This window comes from Gymnoscopelus microlampas (genome assembly GCF_963454915.1).
Source record: "Gymnoscopelus microlampas genome assembly, chromosome: 23".
Taxonomy (NCBI): domain Eukaryota; kingdom Metazoa; phylum Chordata; class Actinopteri; order Myctophiformes; family Myctophidae; genus Gymnoscopelus; species Gymnoscopelus microlampas.
The window spans coordinates 20347944-20371625 of NC_139960.1; the positions used below are offsets into that span (position 1 = coordinate 20347944).

The 23682-nt window shown below is 39.8% G+C and overlaps 1 protein-coding gene across 1 annotated transcript in view; it reads left to right on the forward strand.

Annotated features, from left to right (window-relative positions):
* Positions 1-23682, forward strand: part of LOC311039582 (uncharacterized protein) — a gene marked incomplete at its 3' end in the record, with an annotated part of 32998 nt that continues 9316 nt past the window's right edge. Inside the window, exons 1-7 of the mRNA XM_084049522.1 lie at positions 1-134; positions 409-453; positions 738-800; positions 1326-1379; positions 1485-1508; positions 1678-1698; positions 1798-1876. Coding sequence (XP_083905648.1) covers positions 52-134; positions 409-453; positions 738-800; positions 1326-1379; positions 1485-1508; positions 1678-1698; positions 1798-1876 — 369 coding nt within the window. The 5' untranslated portion in view covers positions 1-51. The remainder of the gene's footprint in view (positions 135-408; positions 454-737; positions 801-1325; positions 1380-1484; positions 1509-1677; positions 1699-1797; positions 1877-23682) is intronic.

Here is a 23682-nt window from a genome sequence, read left to right on the forward strand (position 1 = left end):
GCAAGACAGAGCTCTCTCACCGGTTCTTCTAGATCCAAACAATTGTACAGTATGTGTCGTCCTGTGTGGTTCTTCAGTGTCCTTCTCCTGGGCTGCACCATTGGAGTTCCAGTTCCTCAAAAAAATGATGTCAGGTAAGATATCGGTTGATTTATGTTTTTAAATACACATCCTAAAGAGAGAAGAATAATTTGTCAAACAGCAAAAACAAATACAAAAAAGTATGTAGTATATCATTTATACGTGTCGTGTACACACACACACACACACACACACACACACACACACACACACACACACACACACACACACACACACACACACACACACACACACACACACACACACACACACACACTCAAATATATTATAACAAGATGCATACATGGTTTTACTTTCTTTCTACAGTAACTCACAATCAATGACCAATGATACTGGTGCCTCTGCTTTCATGTAAGTATATCCATAAGCTCACAAGAGTTAAACCTGTTGGCAGACATCATTCTAATGAGGAAAATACACAATACTTGAACGAACTGAGAAAATGTCTGTAACGTACTACTACTATGCAATTGTTGTTCTGTATTTTTGAAATATTTCTTACTGTTTCTGTTATCCAAGAATTTACTTTAATCTATAATGGGACGTAACAATAAAGTCAGTGTTAAATTGTGATTTCATAAATGACCATTGATAGAGATGGGAGTCATGCTGTCTATTCTTTCTTTTGCCTTTAGAAACTATGGTGAACTCAAACCCAGTGTTCCTTCAGTGAACACCACCATGGGTAACTCTACAGGGTGAGTCTTGACAAATCTTTTACATTTGTTGAGAGTAAAATAAAGTCATTTAATCTAAAAAAAAACTGCATGTTTCACCTTCTCTCTATTATGTAAGCTTCCTCCACATGAATGTCACATGGCACAATTTCACAAAGTGAGTGCTGCTGAATTACAATAAAACACTGTAGCAGCAATTGCAGCAGGATTGAATACATTATTAGTCAGAAATGTAATCAGCACAAGGTACAGTCAGACATTAAGGCTAAAAGGATAACACAAAAAAGTCCATTGTGGTACGAAGAAAAGAGAGACCTCAAGCTGATTCTTCAAGTCTAAAATGGCATTGTATAACTTGATCTTCAAGGCCTGCAATATTCATGCAAATCCTTTTGGGTGAATGGAGTGCTTGGAAAGGAACATCGGTGTATTTACAATGAATTATGTCTAGCATGCTTAGCAGTTACTACAAAGCTCTACAACAATTAAAAAATGAATATTGTTTATGGACAATCAAGTATAACTTATAGAGCTTTCTTTCTATAGGAACTTCCAATCAAATGATACTTCCAGTGACAGAAACCAAGGCTCTACTTACATGTAAGTAGATTTGTAAGCTTACAAAAGAGCTAAACTTATGTGGTACCCATTGCCGGTGTTGTTATGCAAAATTACAGCAAGTCTAATATCTGCTTATTGTTGCAGGTTCATTTTCCCTGTCGGACCCGTGTAAGCAGATTTTTAATTTACTGTACCTTTGACAGTGTTCAAATGCATGCATATACTGTAGTGTAATACAGTAGATTAAGGCTACCTTAATATAATTAAGATGAGCGCACATTTGTTCAATTGAAAGATGCATTTTGAGTTAATGTAGATCTCTTTCTATCTTTTATAGGGAGGCCTCTATAAGTAACCCGTAAGTGTCACTTTGTAATTATGCACCATGGTGTACAGTTTAATGGTAAGGATGATTGTCTCCAGGTTCTCAAATTAATCTATTGATTCCCTCTCTTAGAGCATTTAGTGCAAATGGATGCATTCTTCCTACCTGTCTGACTGACAATTTGGTCTCGTCCCTCCAGCGAGGGGATGAGGTAGCAGGTGGACAAACCACAAATCCCTTCGGGAATGGCAAAAAATGAAATGGTTGTAGTCCACGTCAGTCCACATGGCATGCAAGCCTATTTGTACCTTTACACTAAAATCATGTGAACGAATGTAACCAAATGGACATGTGAGGTATCATAACACATAATTTTGCTACTTGAGAAGACATTATATTATGTAATGTAGTTTCTTAAAAAGATATTTTTTCACCAAAGTCTGTGCAAGGATTGTGTGCTAAAGCAGGGGTCTTCAACAGGGGGTCCGGGACCCCTAGGGGGTCCGCCAAATCTTTGTGTGATATGATTTTCTTTTTTTACCTTAACCACTTGAACCCTAGCATCCCTATTCTGAGGGGAACTTTCGCCAAAAATAGCAGATCTACAAGCTCACAACGCCTCTCGCTGCAAGGCGTTGTGAGCTTGTAGATCGGTTATTTTTTGGCAAAGAGGTGTTTGGTGAAGAGGGGGAAAAAAGCAGACCAAGTAAACAAAAAAAGTTGAATCTGAAACAAAATGTTATACAATATAGAGGGGGTCCCTGCTTCATCTCTGTCTCAGCTAGGGGGTCCTTGGCCTGAAAACGTTGAAGACCCCTGTGCTAAAGACTCCCCTGTATGTGGATGTGTGTTGGAAGTGGTTACTTTGTTTGTTACGTGTTTGTATCTTTTGTAAAGGAGCATTGTCAATTATATTTCACTAATATAAATGTGCATTAATAAACAATGTGCAAAACTGTCTTGTGGGATTCATATATTCTCAAGAATCATGAAACAATAAATCCATAATAACATTGAGCCCGAGTAACTGAATATAATTATGAATGTCATTAATGTCAATATCATGGCCATAATTTCATACAAAACAGATGATTTTGTAGTACATGCCACTATGTACATCCCACTATGTACAAATCTGATGTTATTAAATATATAGGTATTTGCTCTGCTGTTGAAAACTACAACACTGACAGTAAATGGAATATTATTATTATTACTGAATATATTTGCATCTACCCAAGCAGGGGAATCAAGTCCCTTGGAAGAGCACTGATTATGACTCTGCAAAGAGAACAGGAAAACAATAGCTGTAATATAATTAACATTTATTGTGGCTATTAAGAACCAGCATTCTTTTTCAAACAGGACAGAGGAACCACCACAGGGCATGAATCATACAGGTGGCAACTGGACCATGAACAGGTGAATTATTTTGTTTCTGGCGATGTAGTGACAGCCCATGTAAATACACATACAAGCATTAGCTTTGTTCGGCTTCCATTAACTACATCATTCATTTCTCTCTGCTGCAGTCGGCAGCCTGGTCCTATGGGGTCAATAAGATGTGTATAAGACACTCCAATTTATCATACAATGATTACCTATAAGTTCAGCATTCTGTTTTTATATTTCTTGCCATTTTATTCCCAGACATTATCGTAGAACCCAAGAATTGTACTCGCTTAAAATGGCTGTAACAATAAAGAATCTTGAATCTGTGTATTCATTTGTGCCCCAACGATCTTGGGATTTGATTAGTGACGATGGAAAGCGCTGAGAGACATGCTGTCTTTTCTTTCTTTTGCCTGTAGAAATTATAAATTCAAACCCAGTGTTCGTTCAGTCAACAACGCACTGGAAAACTCGAAGTAAATCTCGAGAAATACTGAATGAATGAATAACACTGAACCCAAGTTACTGGAAACAAGTGTCACTTAATGTCACTTAATGAATTAATAAATTATGATTTAATACAAATCTGATCATTTTCTTTTCCTGTAAGTACAGTACTATGCTGGTGAAAAAAATAGGCCTGTGTTCAAAGCAAATGCATGTTTATATAACATTTTATTTTGAGATTATATTTCAGTGAATACATTTGCCTCCACCCACGCAAGCACATATGCACAAATAGGTGCAAAAAGAGGGGAAAATTGCTGTAATCATTTTGTTTTGTTTTACATTCTTATTCAAACAGGACACAGGAACCACCACAGGGCATGAATCATACAGGTGGCAACTGGACCATAAGCAGGTGAATTATTTAGGTTCTGGGGATCTAGTGACACACAAGCTAGATTTATTCTTCTTCTATTAACGACGTAATTTCTCTCTGTTGCAGGAATCTGTTGCTTTTGTCTGGGTTGGGATCTGATATAAGGTGTGTATTATTCACATCACACAATGACTACCTATGAATTGGACCATTTTGTTTTTTTACACTTCCGATTTCTTGCAATTTTCTTCCCAGACCTCTGGTGATGTCTCGAGGTTGCATAGTTGGCACCTGTGCCTTGGCGAACCTCGGCCATACATTACAGTTAGGAGGTGATGAGAAAGCAGGCCATGCAACGAGAGATCCTCTTGGGCCCGGCAAATGATGACAGAATTGGAAAAGATCTCACATGGCGACAAGAATCAACACTGGCATGCACATAGAGAAGTCTATGTTCACTGACCAATAAGTTAAAAACTAGCTGCTTAAATGTTTATTTAAATGAATGGATTTCTCGCTGTCATTATTTTAACCAATAAACAATGCATTGTCAAAAGAGTGTAGCTCTGACTTGAATCATTCTGCTTTACAAATAATGAGTCACATTTATGTTTTGGAGTTCAGAATACAAAGGTCTGTGGATACTTATGCAGGTTTGTCGAAAAAAAAGTCAACACACATCCCTCCTCAGATATAGGGTCATTCTGCTCAAATACCATATAGGTCAGTGGTTCTCAAACCTTTCCATTTGCACTTTCTTTGGAGTTAAATTAATACTAAGGATTGTACTGTGTACCTTTGACTTCTCAAAAATGAGACTTTTGTACAGAAAAAAGTAAACTGATATAGCCTACTTGGAATATTAAAAATAGCAGATCTACAAGGCTTGTGCCCTTTATCACTAATGATTCTGCAAGTAGCATCAATATTATTATGACAGATTCATATTCTGCTGTCCTGTCAAATTGGGCAGATCTGATCCAGGTCACTGAAGCTGATAGCCACCAGTGACTTATGAGAGGACTTGTTCAAGCTCAATCGTTTTCATAAGTGAACCAATTCTCACATGCATTCACAGAATGCATTTCACCTGTTAAGCTATAGTTGTTTGTTGCTCTTTATCTGTCCTGCTCAAAAGGCCCAGAGTACTTTAACCAGAAGAGGGAGCCAATGGTCCATGATTCAACGTGCACATCTCACCAAAATGTATAGGACATTTACAGGACCTGACTTAAGTCTATATAAAGTGCCTTGTAATTAGGGGTGCACAATTAATAAGTCATCATATCAGTATCTGCAATATGGACCTATATCAAAATATTACATCAGTTTTAGCTGATATTAATTTTATAATATGTATGTATAAACGTGAAGCTGAAAAAGCCTTTTGTGATGATTAAGGCTACAAATTCAATCAGTGTTTTCTGGTGAACCTTTCAAAAGGGTCAATGAGTTGAAAAAATGTCAAAAATGAAAGTAAAAATACTACATTTAAATTGTTTGAACAATTTGTGCATCAGTAGGCCTAATCAGGTGATATGAATGCACTGTTTTTAGAAGATGTGTCGGGCAGAGACCTTGTATCTCCATCTTTTTACGTTTTTTCATAAATGAATGCCCTAGTTCATCATACAAGAGTGTCCCACAAACATAGTGAAACTAGCAGATCTCTTTCACTATTTTACAATGTTTTTAAAATAACAATTAAAAAAGAAATGGTTTTCGACATACAAAGTCTTTGTGTGTTATTTTCTTCAGAGAGTGAACTAAATCTTTGTTTGATGAGATAACAGTCTTCTGGCATATTCATTCTCCATTGCACCAGCAGAGCTGCACCCATGGGAACCTGTGCAGTTATTACTGCAATTAGTGAGAAACACCAAAAAGGCCCTTTCACCCACGGACAGATGTTCTTCATACCAGAGCCCAAACAATGGAGAAACTGTCAAGAAAAAAAAAGCCTGTGTTCAAAGCAAATGCATTGTTCAGAATCGTGGTTACTTGACGAAAATGAGGCATTGCTGACATAAAAAACAATGATTGACCTCTATCACCCACCTCTGAAGATGAGTAACAAATGATTCATCCTGTTGCTAAATCAGAAGGAATAATTCTAGCAAACTCACATATGAATAATTATGAAAAGAGTGCTTAATGTTGCCTGTTTTTGATCTAACACTGTATACACACACAGACCAGATGATCTGTGTTGTCTTCTATACTAATTGTACCCCTGAGGTAAAATCCTGCACCTGTGTTTCCATCCCACACACTGTTGGACGGACATGCCTGGCTGGTACTACAGTATACCTTCCCTCCCTCTCTGCCTCTCCTCTCTGTCCACTAGGCATATTCTGCTGGTTCATTGTATTCAGAGAAATCAGCTTTTTCTACACTGCTAAGCGAAGTGAAAAGGTTGCTTTTCAGCGCCTTTCTCTCCCACTCTCGACCCATTTTTGTCTCTCTGCTGCACTTAACCTATAAAATCTGAAGTTGTTAATTTAACTTTTGAAAAAGAACTTCTGCACACCCAGTAAGTTAAAAATGTCCTCTGCAAATAATTCAAATAGGCAAAAGACATGCTCACTATTAGTCTTTGACTAATTGGCCATCTTTACCGGTGCATGCAGCCGTTTGAGTCACGGTGCGAGTCAGGGCAGAATGTAGGACCCAAGGGCAGGATGAGGCAGAGGCTGAACAGGTCAGTTCAAAGTGTTTATTAACTAAAAGACAAGGAATACAAATTAAAGGAACTGAATTCGAGACACAACACGAACACACAATGAACTAGCAACCAAACACTGGGAACAGGACAGTAAAACTATACCTAAACCTAAACCTAACCCTAACCCTAACCTCAGTAAGACTATGCCTAAACCTAAGATTAACCCTAACCTCAGTAAAACTATGCCTGCCAGGGAGCCAATCAGACACAAAATCACACGTTTTCTACAAAGCCGTCTATTGGCGAATAGTGACAAAGCCCTAAACCGGAAGTTCATGGAATGCATTGAAGTCGACGGCTCCTTGTCACTATTTCCAGCTTACATGAACCACGTGACCGCCCGGCGATGTTTCTGCCCCCTCGGCCCTCATTGGTGCAACTCTCTAAGACAAGGCTCTGACAAGGACTAACTACACACAGGTGCACACAACTGGACAATCAACACTGGGATAGGCTGGGGGACTAAGAGGACACAGGTGGAAACACTGACAAATCACAAGACAGGTTAGACAAGGCAAGTACAGAACTACAGGGGCAGACAGGAAGGCACAGAACAAACTACAAAATAAGAGTACACAAAACCATACTAAGAAACAAGGAACATAAGAAAACACTGCGGTAGAACAGAACAAATTGTGACAGTTTGGGCCTGATAACACGTCACCCCTGATGAAGAGAGGCCTCTGAATAAGTGGTGGAAAGTAACTAAGCACATTTACTCAAGTACTTACAAGGTACTTTTACTTTACTTGAGTACGTACTACTTGAGTACTTTTTCAATACTTCACATCTCAGAGGCAAATACAGTTATTTGACAGCTTTAGTTACTAGTTACCTCTGAGATTTAGATTAAAAGATATATTAAACAATTAAGCCCTGTATTGTACTTTTGGCTATTTTTTTTAAAGGTTTGACAATTTTTGGTAAAACTTGTAAAAAAAAGTATTTCTTCCACCACTGCTCCTGAATTCACACGGATGAAGAGAATCATCTGAATTCACCCTGATTAAGAGAGAACTCTGAATTCCAGCCTCTTTCCCTTGTTTAATATTGACACAGTAATGCTAAATACAATCCCAATTGTTCCAGGAGACCCATCTTCGCCTGTCACATTTCCTTTGGTGCATCTTAGGGGCCAATTAAGGGTGCATTTCCAATGACCTCATGCTGGCTCTGGTTGATTAGATGATTATCTGGAAATTGATGGGCTGCTCTTTGAGCAATCAAGCATGAGGGAGAGAGAACAGGAGCAGGTGTGTCAAAGCTCTTGAAGATGTTGTCAATGCCAGATGAAAACTTTGCTGATAATAGTATGCACACACACTAAAATCCTCAGTGTTAATTGAACTCAGATAGTGAACAAATGTAATCCTATAACTAAATGGACTGGGTCCATTTGGTTATACAGTATAAGTACTCTCTAGGAGTTAATAAGTAATACTGAGGATTTTACTGTCTGAATAATTGAGAAGTAGGTGTAGTTCACTCCCCAACATTTTTTTCCATTTAACAGTGTGAGGATATAGTACTCAATGCTTTCAAAGGCTCTGGCTCAATCTATTTTACCAATCAGTGGATGTCATTGCAACTAGAGGCTGCTTAATTTATAAGGGCTTTTTAGCCCAGCTAGTGGGGCTCAAATGAAGGAGAAGGTGATGTGTTCACTATGTTATGTTTTTAGCTCTACTAGTCAGGGGGTGGCAGTGGTCAGGTTATGTTTAATACTCCCCCGACCCGTTGCGAGAGCCAATCCGCACTGGCCAACAAAAAAAAAGGCATACATTTGCTACGTAAGTCTGTCTGTCTGTGAACCTGTCTGTCTGTCTGTCTGTGAGCAGCTAATCTCAAGCACCGCTGGTCTGATCGCCGTGAATTCACTACTAATGGGTCGACCCGCACATCACCAGAGGCTCTAAGAGTGCCAATACCATGCTCTGAGGAAGGCTCATAGCCGAAACGCGTAAACGTTCATTTATTGGTGTGTCCAATAAAGAAAGTGGAAATGTGGGTACTTTGTCCTCCATTTAATTGAAACTTTGGATGTGCTACCCTTTTTGGGATTTTTTAAATTCCTTATTTTGATGTGTATACTGGACTTTGGGTCTAGCACTCCACTGAGAAAACCCATTGTTGATGCGCAACCTCTTTTTCTTATTTTGCCAATACCTAGCATTAGGACTTTAATCTCTTAGTCTTGTGTTCTGTTTATTGAGTGCTTAGTTTACCATCCATCCATTATTCATCAAAAGCTAAACAAACAGTGATAGGCCCAATGAAACAAACGTGTGACATGTTGGTGATGTTCTACACACAAATTGTTGTACTTGCTTTATTCATTTGTTACTCTGAGAGTGTACACACGTAACCAGATGGGTCCATTTGGTTACATTTGTACACTCTAGTTACAAATTACAGTTAACTTAAACCGATTTTCATATCTTCATATAATTGGTCCTCACTAATACTCATGATAAAATGGTATACTTTTCTACTTGGTCTGTGTCTCATAGGAGGGCTGTGGACAGTCCAGAAACCCGTCTACCATTTTATCATGAGTATTAGGCGAGGACCAATTATATGAAGATAGGTTGAAAATCGGTGAAGTCGTCCTTTAACACTCAGGTTTTTACAGTGTATGATGCTAGGCACAGACCTCTACTGTTGTATTGACTTCATAGCAACAGCAGATAGATTGGCCCTGGGAAGAGTTTGACAGGCCAAGCACCTCTCCATGGTTTTGTCGATGTTAAAAATGTTAAAACTGTTTAAGGTTGTGGCTAATGGAGTGGGCGAGCTATGGGCCTCAGACCTCTGTAATGGACCACAGAAATGTGCCCATTATGATGAGCCCTGACTTGGAGGACATCAATTTTACTAATGCCCTGTTCTAATCTTGTCCTGTTACTGCGTAGTAACAGGACATTCTGACTGGCTGTCTCCATCCAACAGCATATAATAACAACAACAACTGGAGGCTCTATAGTCCAAGTACAGGGCCATGAATGTACAAATACGCTGTTGCCTAAGACAAGGTCTCATTCATCCTCTTTTTTTGCATTCAGCATGCCAACTTGGACAATAGAATAAATCTGTATTGGCTGAGCACTGATGTCCTCAGTCACTGCGTCCATCAATGCTTTGTCGACCTTGCTGGGATGGCAGACACACACACCCACATACACGTACAAACATGCGCGCACACGCACACGCACACACACACACACACACACACACACACACACACACACACACACACACACACACACACACACACACACACACACACACACACACACGTCACCTCTAAGATACGTCTTCATAATGTGAATAAGATTAAATTTGTTTGTAATGGTAATGACATTAGATCAAAGTCAAATGTAAATGACCAGTCACCTTCTGGGGAGGTTTTTGTGACCAAAGCAATCTCTAAAAGTTAGATTTATCTACATAGGAATACAAGAAATGTCAATGTAAAAACCAAAAAGCTGCTGGTGTCGGCTTTGATCCACTGTCACATCTAATATGCCTGTTCTCCATGGTACAGTGGTGTATGAAGGAAATTAAATTAAACAGTTGTTTTTGTTTCAGTTTCTTCAGAGACAGATGCCATGTGGATTGAAGAGTTTTATTCTAAAGTGAGGCAACAAGTAACCTTTTCACTAACTCCTTTTACATAAATATACAAATGAACAACCTCCTGAGTAGGGATCAGCAGAGAGTACTCAGGAGTATGTCTCTGCTGATGGACTCATTTAGGGAACATTTGCTGCTGTATGGTCCATTCAGGATCAGTGAAGATTTAATGAATGTTTAATAAGCATCAGTGTTCTTTCTAACAGATGTGCAATCAGCCAGTATTTGCAAATATAATCCAAATGTAATTAATCCTGCCAGTGGCAGAGCGGAGCAGGCCTTATTAATGAAATTCCTATTTAATTAAAGCTCTGGTCCGTTGGTAGCCCAAACCTTTCTATTGAAGGCTGTTCGTTTCTCGTACTCTCTCTGTATTTCCATTTCCACCCACCTTTTTAACAACTACATCATCCTGGTGTTTTAACATCAGATTCATTCTGTAAAGAGATCAGTTGTCACATCCTCTGCGGCCCATATTCTGTACTGCTTTACTGCAGTGGTTCTCAACCTGTTGTCAGGATCCCCAGGGGGGTCCCCACATGATTTTGGGGGGTTCCCAGATGACAGTGAAATGACAATTTAAAGACTTTTGAGACCTTTTTAAAACCTAAAAAGAAAGAAAGAAAAGAAAAGGACCATTCCTGCATCAAAAGTAATCAACAAACTATGCTATAAAAACTGGTCAAACATTGACCAAAATGTCAAATAATATAAAAAAAGAGGCCAGAATTGTGAAAATAGCCTGTAACTAAATTGAATGCCTCAACTCCTACAATTCCAAGTGCTTATCAGGGTGAGGGTCCCCAGTTCAAATATGATTATTTTGGGGGGTCCGCAGTTCAAATATGATTATGAAAAGGTTGAGAACAACTGCTTTACTGTACCTGTCCAACAGGTGTCAATCTTATGTACTGTATGTGTTGTCTACCTGTTCCCCTTTATTCTCTATTTGGATCCCCATTAGCTTCCACAAAGTGGTTGCTAGTATTCCTAGGGGCCCCTATTTGCCTGCCTGTTAGTATGTCCCACTCTGTTGTCCAGTCATTGCTTGTTTGTCAGATAGATAAAATACCAACTATGTTAATTTGTATTCTGACTATGCTTCAATAAAACCTGATTTAAGTTTCATTCCTGTCTTATGCTCTGTGTCTGCGGGTCTTTCACCTCGCAGGCTCAGCTGATTACCTACTGCGCAAAAGATGTGTAGGAGCAGTAGCAAAAAGTGTGTTTTGAAGAAAAAGTAATTTTCAGAAACTCTAGTCAGGTGGAAATGGGTGTGGTGTGGACATATGGGACGTTGCATCATGGTCCAAGGAATCCAGGAAATTCTATTGTGGCTCAAGAGTCATTCTCCAAAACGTGAAGCGGCCTATTGTAGTGGGGGCCTATAAGGCTATGACAGGGGTGGAATTTCTTCCTTGGCCTACTGGGAGTGTGCATGCGTGCAATTCTTCATGCCGACTGGTCCAGCCGTGCCCGAATATTAGCTGCTCAGAGACTCACATAGACAGACACACTTACAGACAGACTCAGACTCACAGGAGTAAAAACACAATCTCCGACCCGACTGTCAATGTGAAATCCACAACAGAATGGCAACATTTAAGGTGAACTTAGACCTCCATGGAGTGCATAGAGCACAACAAAATCACCTCAAAAGGACGACACAGCTGAAAAGCTAACATGACAACGATAACAACGACTTGAAACACCTTTTCAGAAACGACAAAGAACGACAGCTGAACAAAGAGGAGACTGACCAACTGGAAGAATAAGTATAATTGCATTGCATAGCAACCAACTTGTTTGTGCAGACAGTCAGGGGCTACTTTCTTGTAGCAATTATTCTGGTAATTTAATTGGGATGTGTTTATATTTTCATGTCGTATTTGGTAATCATTTTATAAAAGCAATAACTCACTCCAGGCCGTGGTATATTGTGATTACACACAGCAAAGGGGTGTCGTTGAATTGTATTTGTAAATTAATTGTCTCTCCAAGGACTGTATTTGGCTAGACTTTTAAAGTTAATACTGTGCTTTATAAATGCATTAAAATGCAACCATATCTGTTTGACAAAACAGTCAATACAGTGCGATGACATTTAGTGTGTTGGATTAACAATTCCATCAACTTTTAATTGGCTCTTCTGAAAACAAATATCCCTGCACACATATATCTTCTAAGGCATTTAGCATAGTAATAATAACTACGTTGCACTCTCTATACTTATTGATTTATAACAGACGTGCTCATCTGCAAGATTGCAATGAAGTTGGTGTTGTTTAATGTTGGCGCTGTACATGGGAGGAGGTGACACCATGCAGACAAGATCAAAGAAGGTTGTGCACATCCAAATAACCGCTTAGCTTAACGGCAGGCGCTGATCCATAAGTGAGATCAAAGACAAACAGGCAGGCCCACACACTGTAGCTCCCATTAAAATAAACGTTATTTAGAACATCAAAAAAACGTGATGTCCCCAGTGACTTCAAGAGGTGACACCAGGCCTTCAGCACAGCCAGACACACCTGTCACCCAAGGTGGAGGGATTAGAGACATTATGCCATGGGGGAGAGACCGTGAGAGAGAGAGAGAGAGAGAGAGAGAGAGAGAGAGAGAGAGAGAGAGAGAGAGAGAGAGAGAGAGAGAGACACACAGACAGACAGACACAGACAGACAGACAGACAGACAGACAGACAGACAGACAGACAGACAGACAGACAGACAGACAGAGGGAGACACAGAGAGAGAGAGACGGAGAGAGATAGGGAGAGACAGAGAGAGAGAAGGAGACAGAGTGCGTGCGTGTGTGCGTGCGTGCGTGCGTGTGTGCGTGCGTGCGTGCGTGCGTGCATGCGGGCGTGCGTGCCTGCCTGCGTGCGTGCGTGTGGGTGGGTGGGTGGGTGGTCGGAGTGCTGGGCGGCTGAGAGGGACAAGCGGGCGTTTGTTAAAAAGGTCACATTAAGAATGATCCATCTCCACATTTCAAAACGTTTAAGTGGATGAATGGTTGCAGACAGTGGGTCAGAAAAGGAGAGTGATGCAGCAGTAATAGAACATGCTGAATGAGATGAGAGGACAGATGATGGTGGAGATGTGGGAATAATGATGCACATCTCAAGTAGAGGAAAGAGAAAAACTGGAAATACTTTAATTCATACCATATAATGCATTATGATTATTTGTTTTAGAATCCGACCAATCTATACATGTCCCTTTAGTTTAACCCTCTGATAATTGGAGAATGGAGATACATTGAAATTAAGGATAAAGGAACAATACAATGGGTACAGTAGGCAAATTTATGGCATCACACAGTAATCTCAAATGTAGCTTAAAGTTGTTTAAAAAAAAAAAATTGGCTAATGGGAGGGCTGGCCAGCTGGCCGGCAGACCACGGCCACGTCACTCTGACTCAGACATAACCATAAACAAACCCGATATGCCCATACATAGGTATATGGAGATCCTGTTGTCCAGAGCCACAGATCCGACCACTATGCCCATATACTGTATGGTCATGTGCATACGTGGGAATGTGTGTGTATGTGTGTGTATATATATATATATATATATATACATACTGTATATACACACACACACACACACACACACACACACACACACACACACACACACACACACACACACACACACACACACACACACACACACACACACACACACACACACACAAGACAATCCTCACTAACAACCACTTAGTAGTAGAAACAAGTACTATATTTACTTTATTCGGGCTAGTTAGGATATATTGGACATAGTTTGGACATAAAGTCAATACTAATGAAGCTGAGGAACATGGAGTTTTCTATTGCCATGGTTACTATACATTAACTGGCCAGCTGCCACTTGTCATCTTAACCATCTACTGTGCTTTGACATCATAATTATAGTCAGTCAAATAACATCACTGATTGATTGAAAGGAAAGTGCTCAAGCTATACTTAGAGAATTCCCATCGTACACACTTTACTGGAAGAGTGCATTTCGGTTACTACATAATGTCCATCTGCATTACATAAATAAATAAAAATCTCATGGCATATGAATTCAGGTCTGGTGATGAAGAGGACATGCATCAAACATTGATAGTATGTGCTTACCATCATGTGAAGGACTAAACATAAAAGAACACACTAACTCCCGCACCTGCATATACAGTAATCCCAACCACACTTTAATTGGTGATGTGAAACGCTTGGCATATTGATTGAAAAGTGAGTGGTAACTTATTTTCTATAAGAGGGCGCAAACAAGCTACTGTAAAAGTGTTTTTGTAGAGATAATGTCAGAGAGGGAGACCAAGTAGCTGCTGCTTATAAAATACACTTTCAACTGATCTACAGATGTGCCACTTCAAAACTTCACACGTTACTGTTCTTTCCCTGATAGTGCCCTGAAAATGCATTTTTTTCCTCCCTTTTCTGCCCTTAAAATGCACTGTTTTGCCCCTGAAAAGAAGTTGTCACTACACACCCCCGTTTTTCCCTTCAACAGACATCCATATACATGAGAACAAAAGAATGTGTGTTGAACAAGGTGTCAGAATCATTATGAGGCGAAAGGTGATTTGACCAGTTGCTCAAATTAATTAGCATCATAAAAGCAGTGATCATCAAAATAATTCAGCATTTTAAATGCCCTTCTTTGTCCCTCTTATTGCCCTGGGAATCCCCTGAAAATTTACTGTCTTGGCGATGGCAGGACATGTGAAGTTTTGAAGTGGCACATCTGTATGAAGGATTTATCTATAGAATCACATTATGGGGGAGGCGGGGCAGCATACACACCCACACACACTGACAGCCACACAAACGTGCACATGTTGCAGTGTTTTGACTACAGAAACACAAGCTTTCATCTACTGTCACAGACAGCAAACTTTCAAGATACCCAAGCATGCAAGATGCAAGGACAGCAGCTATGTTAATGCTTTTAAATGAGTTTATAAGTGTTATGTGAACTCTGACCCTGCGTTTTAACAGCGGGCAACTCTGGGCGACGTCGCCCAAAAATATAATGAAAGTCTATGAGAGCCGGCGATCGGGCGAAGTGGGCGGGGGGGCGATGAAAGATGGATTTTCTTTATCTTTTTGGGCGATATCGCCCGGCATCGCCCGGAGTTGCCCGCTGTTAAAACGCAGGGTAAGGATATCAAACTAGTCAGGTCAGGTGCTCTCAGAGCAGTTTCTCAATGCTGATCTCAGGGCAGCTTATAGCCTTCCACAGGTATATAGATGCAACAATGTTAATTTGCTGCTTTGAGGGCAGTTTCTCAATGCTGCTCTCAGGGCAGCCTATAGCCTTCTACAGGTATATAAATGCAACAATGTTAATTTTCTGCTCTCAGGGCACTTTCTCAATGCTGCTCTCAGGGCAGCTTATAGCCTTCTACAGGTATATATACAGTATGCAACAATGTTAATTTGCTTCCCTCAGGGCACTTTCTCAATGCTGGTCTCAGGGCAGCTTATAGCCTTCTACAGGTATAGATGCAACAATGTTAATTTGCTGCTTTGAGGGCAGTTTCTCAATGCTGCTCTCAGGGCAGCTTAAATGATATACTGTACATACAACAACATTAATTTGCTGCTCTGAGGGCAGTTTCTCAATGCTGGTCTCAGGGCAGCTTAAATGATATAGATACAACAACATTAATTTGCTGCTCTTAGGTCAGTTTCTCAATGCTAGTCTCTGGGCAGCTTATAGCCTTTTACAGGTATATATATGCAACAATGTTAATTTGTTGCTCTCAGGGCACTTTCTCAATGTTGCTCTCAGGGCAGCTTAAATGATATACATTCAGGTTATTGTGGGCCAGCAGTGTTCGGAACCAGGATGGACTATGAAAAATCTGACGGAACCGTATTGATCACTTGATGATGTGTACCGATTTGCGTGATGTTTGGACAACATTTGAAGGAGTAATATAAAATTATTTCTTTTGCATAAATCTGCCTCCTGGTGGCACTATAATATGGCAATGTTAAAAGGATGGCATTTGTTCCTCAACCTAGTGCAAATGTGCGGAGACAATAAGAGAGAGAAAGAGAGAGAGAGAGAGACAGGAGAGATGCAACCTACTAGTGTCTGGTGAATGTAGAATTGTCTCTTTCTAGAAGCTAATCAAAGGCTGAAACGAAAGAAGGTTCCCATTTGTTAAACGTTGTCATTCTTTATTATAATAGGGATATTGAAATATCCCTATTATCTACCTGTATATTTCACTCCTTTCCTCTTTCTTCCATTTAGTGCCTCACTCATTGTCATTCGTGACAATAGGTCTGTTAGCTGCAGGACAAATTGGAATACAGTCATTCTAGACCCATCATTTTAATCTCCATAGTTACAATGTCCCATTTCAATGAGGGATGTAGATTCCAAAAAACGGAAGGTGAAATTAGAATGAAAATGAAACTAGAAGAGTGTGCTCCTTGGAGCACAGCTCTCCACCAGGCCGGGTTGCCTACCTAGGGCCCGCAAACTTTGGTCATAGCCACTATCTGAAAAGGCTATCTTATACATCTTGATCACATGACCACAGAGATAATGTACCAATTTGCGAGTTTTGGACAAAATCTGCAGGAGTAGTAGCAAAAAGTGTTTTGAAGAAAACGCACAATGGCAGAAAATGTATCTGGCACCATCTGGAATCCAGGGGAAAGATGTTGATTGTACGACCTACGGTTCAAGAGTTATAGTCCAAAACGAAGTGGGCTGTTGTGGCTCCACCAAGCCCACCATGAGGAGATTTGAAAATGTGGGATGGCTTAGTGGGAATGTGTGTGCAAAGTTTCCCAGCAATCGGGTGCTTCATTCATGATGTGTGGCATTTTGTGCAAAACGGCCATCCCCACAAACTCTGGAAGCCAATCATAGCCAATCGGAATGGAATATGAGAAATGTGACAGATACGTCGTCTTGATCACATGACTACAGAGATAATAAGGATTTGCGTGAGGTTTGGACAAAATCTCTAGGAGTAGTAATAAAAACTGTGTTTTGAAAAGAAAATGCAACATGGCGCAACCTGGAGATAACATTCCTGTGTTTTATTCCCATTTAAAATGTCAAGTTAGACCAGTGTGAGAACGGATGTCACATCACCCAATAAAATCCACTAATTTGTGGCTAAGGACAGTTGATTAATATTTGAATAGACTTATACATTATTATTCCTTTTATGAGATAAATGCTGTCTCTCGCACATACTCTTTTAATGTCATACACGTGTGTGTGTGTGTGTGTGTGTGTGTGTGTGTGTGTGTGTGTGTGTGTGTGTGTGTGTGTGTGTGTGTGTGTGTGTGTGTGTGTGTGTGTGTGTGTGTACATACATGTTTGTATGTAATGTACACACAGATGCAAAGCTGGTCCCTTTAAAGGAGTAGTTCACCCAAAAAATGACTTATTTTCTATCAATTGCACTCCCCATGAAGCCTTGAATCCATGGATTTATTTTTGTTTTTGTGGCATTCCTAAGCCAATAATTTGATTCCCGTCTCCTACCGGCTAATGTATCTGGTAGGAGACACAAAGTAGATTATTTGTGTCTCCTACCGGATACACACCCGGTCATCAAATTATTGGCTTAGGAATGCCACAAAAACAAAAATAAATCCATGAATTCAAGGCTTCATGGGGTGTGCAATTGATAGAAAATATGTCATTTTTTGGGTGAACTCCTCCTTTAATGGGAGAACAGGTGGAATTGCTTCGGTGACAGTCCACTTGGTTGACATTGTTGCATGACTGCCTGAACATGAATCAAGTTTATCTAAATGTCTGATCAATGAAGAACCGTGGACTTGAAAACACATTTCCTAATTTGTCTCCTCGTCGATCAGGATGAATGTTTCACTTAGGCAGTCTAGAATTGTGCACAAATGTAGTGGTGCCAAAATAACCCTAAATGCATGGATTAGGTATAATTCTTTGTGTACCGTATTTTATGTTTAAAACATGATGTATAAACAACTAACCTGGGAACGTGCTCAGCCTTTTCTATCATCACTTACTGTATGAAGTATGGTGCAACGCTATGAAAACCATCATCTACTGCATGTTTTAAACAATACTTCGGTACTGTTTCGGTAGCTGCACCAGTAAATGGTCCTTCAGCCAAGAATGAAAGATTATGTTGTAAATGCAGAAAATAGTTTTTTTTTAAAGACTTCTCCTCAAAACCTCTGCCCAGAACTAGCAAGTTCAGGGACAGTGTCTATCCTCAGGTCATCTAAACAGTGATATATACTGTAGAGATTGTACAGACTGGGATTCCCTTATTCCCACACCCTCACACATACTGACACATAACATGTACTGTACATCCACAGTAGTTCAGTAAAGTAAAGTAAAGATATATATATATATATATATATATATATATATATATATATATATATATATATATATATATATATATATATATATATATATATATATATATATATATATATTCATTTCTCTGCCTACAACAGTATTTTATGTACAGGTATATGTGACAATAAAAGCCTGGAACTTAAAATATTTGGTGTGCAATGTTTGCATTTTCCAGTACCTAACATCACATTATGTTGGGGGTACACTGTAACAAGTGATAAATAATATAGAAATAGAAAGAGTAAATGAAATAAGATTTCTTGGAGTGATTATAGATAATAAATTAAGTTGGAAGCCACATATAAAGCATATTAAATCAAAAATATCAAAGTCATTATCAGTATTATATAAAGTAAAATATATTATAAATCAGTCATCATTATATACCTTGTACTGTTCCTTCATACTCCCATACATTAATTACTGTGTGGAAGTGTGGGGCAATACGTACAAACAGATCCAATTTTCATTCTCCAAAAAAAAAGCAATAAGGATAGTTAACAAAGCTGATTACAGAGAACCAACAAACCCACTCTTTATCAAACTAAACACACTGCAATTTAAGGACTTGGTTGATTTCAAAACCATCCAACTCACGTACAAAATAAAAAATAGTCAATTGCCAAGCAGTATCCAGAAATTGTTTGAATGGAGGGATAGTAAATATGAATTAAGAGGAAAGTATATATTTAAAAGGAAAAAGGTCAGAACAAATTCAAAACTTTTCTGTATCACAGTTAGAGGGGTTGAATTATGGAACACCAGTGGTGAAGAAAAATTGCAGTACAATACTCAAGTTTTAAAAAATGTATAAATGCAACATATTGAAAGGATATTGTAGTAAGCTCTGAAGATGAACACCAGAAGCTGTTTTTTGTTTGTTCTGTTTTTGTTTCTGTTTTTCTTGTTTCTGTTTTCCTGTTTTCATAGTATTTTACATATATTTTAGATATATATATATTTTCTAAATATTATTTGAAAAATCACACCCTGTGTGAAGGAAGCGGTGCCTTTGGGGCGGGCCTTAACTCATTTCAGTTCGTCCCTATTGGTGGTCTGAGGCCACTTACCAAATTTGTACTTGGTAGCATGCTGCAAACTGGAATGATGCCTGTAATGATGCCCAGCCAATGGGCAGACAGAGGGGGCGGGGCTTAAGTAATGACAGTTAGTCCCTATTGCTGGCTTTAGTCCATGTACAAAATTTGTACTCCATAGCATGCTGCGAACTTGAGTTATGGCTGTTTGAAGGCCAGCCAATGGGAAGACAGAAGGGGCGGGGCTTCAGCAATTCATGCTGGTCCCTATTGGTGGTCTAAGTCCACATACCAAATGTGGACTTGGTGGCATGCTGCAAACTGGAGTTATAGCTGTTTCAAATCCCGTGCTCATCCCGTGCTCATACGGGCGCTGGGGGTCCCTGGACCCCTCTTTGATAACTTCATCAATTCATGCTCGTGCCTATTGGTGGTCTAAGTCCACATACCAAATGTGGACTTGGTGGCATGCTGCAAACTGGAGTTAAAGCTGTTTAAAATCCCGTGCTCATCCCGTGCTCATACGGGCGCTGGGGGTCCCTGGACCCCTCTTTGATAACGTAATCAATTCATGCTCGTCCCTATTGGTGGTCTAAGTCCACATACCAAATTTGGACTTGGTGGCATGCTGCAAACTGAAGTTATAGCTGTTTGCTTCTTTGCCGTGCTCATCCCGTGCTCATCCGGACGGACGGACGGACGGACGGACGGACGGACATACGGACAAAGTCAAGTGTAGAGCGGTTGGCACCGCTAAAAAGTAATAAGGGATAGGACTAGATAAGTTTTCAACTTCTTCCTATGCCCTTTTCGAACACCCCAGAGTTGTATTTGTTTTCCTATTTTTACATTTCTTATTTTTAAGTGTATTATGTTTATTTTATGTATTTCTTTTGTCTTTTAACAGTGTTCGAAATAAATAAACAATCAATCAATCAATCAATCAATCAATCAAACAAACAACAGAAAGTACTATTATTAGATAATAGGTGTCACTTTCTCTGTTAATGATTACATTTCCATGACCGGTGAGACAGTAAAGAGTATGAATGCATTGTGCACACAAACTGTACTGGAGTTCAGGAACATACAGTACCAGTCTTCTAAAATGACCTCTGTGCCAGATGGATTTAGCCAGAGGTTTTTACTCTATTATACTATAGAGGCAGTGGGAGGTGGCAAGGGTTGCGGTGTCTTTGCAAGGGCACCCTAGTTCATGACATACTGCATACATGTACACTGCACAACTATCCACAGAAAATCTGGGCAATTTTTTACAGTTAAATTGAACGTCTGGATTTTTCGGTGTACCCACAAAGGATCCAAGTCAATTTCAGGAAACACATTTTTATGAACTCAACCGCAACTGATGCCTTTCTACCGTATATAATAACCAGTACATTTACTCATTGTCACATGCACACAGTAAAGAAAGCACAGGGTCTTTCAGTTGATCATGGTGTCTTGGTACACCATGGATCTCGTAGGGCCTCTGTAATTAACGCCAACCATTTTAGTGAAGTGTGAGAATACTTAATGGCATATTGGAGACAGCATGGTCTTGTGTTCTATTAAGCTAATTATGACCAGAACTGGGACAGTTTATATGTAGCGCTGTTGGAGGTGGTATCAGTGGAGGTGTGAATAGAATAGAAGAATGCATGGACTACAATTATGTGTGATGTGTGATTATCATGTGTGATGCTCGACCTGCCATTGTTGAAAGGATAATAGTGTTTGCATCAATCACACATGCCTATACTCAACGATCAGAGATAAAAACCTTTTTAAATTCCTTCAAAATGCAAACCTTTAAAACACACATGCACGGGCACACACACACACACACACACACACACACACACACACACACACACACACACACACACACACACACACACACACACACACACACACACACACACACACACACACACACACACACACCCCCCCCCCCCCCCCCCCCCCCCCCGCTGGGGTACGGATTTACGTATCACACGTAAAGAAAGGAAGTGGCTGAGGGGTACAGCCAGAGGCATGTGCTCATTCTTTCACACTGTGCTTATACACCTCATTACCACCTTGATTGGGTTTAATGTTCTATATAAGCGAGTCAATAAAAACGACTTCCTGTCTGCCCTGTGAGGTATCCGCGTGCCTCTTTCGAAACGTTCCTAGAGAGTTGGCTGAATGCGATGAATTTGAGGAATTACGCTGCGGGAAGCTGGGGAATACCTGGCAACGTGTCCCTGGCAGATGCTTTAGAATGACCGTGAGTTCAGTGAGTTGTGTGGGTTGATCTCTAGAGAACAATGTGTCTGATGTACGTAATAAATTAGAGGTTGCCATAGGATGGTGCCACACAGGTAATAGACCAATTACAATGTCCATTATTGGCACAAAGAGCAGGCGGCCATTTGGATTAACCCATTAAGACCTGAGGCCGATTCTACAAATGTCTTCTAAACAGTTTTCTGAAAAAACGTTTCTATATCAGTGGTTCTCAAACTTTTTTATGTCAAGGAAACCCCCGAAATGATATGTATTTGGCCACTGACCCCCAGAAGCAAAGATTTTAGTTAACAATGAATTTGTTTTAAATATATATATGTTCAAAGATTTGCAAAGATTTTCACGATTTTCCAAAATTAACAGATCTACAAGCTCATGAGCTTGTAGATCTGTTATTTTTGAATAGCCAAAGAAAAATCTAAAATGACACAGATGCTTTTCCGGTTTTAATGGGTTAAAATACATAGAAATATGTGAGTCAGTCCCATGTGTTCATGGCACATACAGCCCGGTATCTGTAACATCAAAAACACAATAACGGTTTATTTTCCTAAAGGCAGGTCATTGGGCTGTGCAAGAAACAAACAGGAAATGGCTGTTTATGCTAGTTGCTGCCCCCTATGTGACTCATTCCATCTGCTAATGGACATGCCCGTCAAGTAGGGATGTCCATTAGATTCTTGATTCTAGCTGTGAATTAAAGTCTGCAATCGCCATCTGTGGCAATTGGAGCCAATACAGAGACAGGAAACAGAACCACATAGCAAACGTATTCTGGGAGAACCTCACAGCAGAGGATTTTCATGCAATATGGCTTCCAGTAAAAGCACCAACCCAAATTTTCGGGACTTGTATTGATGGATTGCGTCTGACGTCCATTAGGTCAGCTTCTCAAAACATGAAAATGGCAATGAGGCTTTAACCTTTTGCCTGCCCTGTCTGGACTGAATTTGATTACAATTCTGTGCAGCAATTCAGTACAAAACCCTATTTTAGTGGTTGGGAAGGCCAGACTGACTGGCTATTTAACAGCAACAAAGCAAGGTAATGAAAGGGTACAGAGTGGGTAGGTAGACTCCTCCCCTCCTCGCTACACTGGCTTCTATCTCCTCTCTCACCTCTTGCGTTGTGTTCTTGTAGATCTGTTATTTTCTGCTAAGAGATTTGATGTAGAGGGGGAAATTGTTTAAAGTTTTTCAATCAAACCCATTTTGATAGCTGCATTTTTTTGTATTGTATTTGTATTAAAAACAAACCAATAACTATCAGACCTGCAGTTAGACTGTGAGACAGTTAGACTCACATCAGACTCAGTGTGCGAAGGCCATTATAGACAGCTAAAACTAATAGAATATGCACATCTTATACAACAATACAACACACTTGGTTGAGGTGCTGGGTTCAGGGTTGGAAAGTATAATGAAGAAAAACAATAAACCCGCACACTCATATGCTCCAATGTAATTTAATGAGTTTGACACGATGAAGAGCCTTGGCTCGAAACGTTGTCATTAAATGACATTGGAGCACCTGAGCGTGCAGGATTATTCTTTTTCTTCATTATAGACAGCTAGCCTCCTGCAAAGCCGTGCCGTTAAAGTTTCCGCAAAACCCACGTGAATTATGAGCTCTGTGTTAATCCATCTGTCATTGTATTTTATCTCTATGTGCCACCTCAATGGTGATGCAGTGTGCTTTTTTTTGCCGCATGC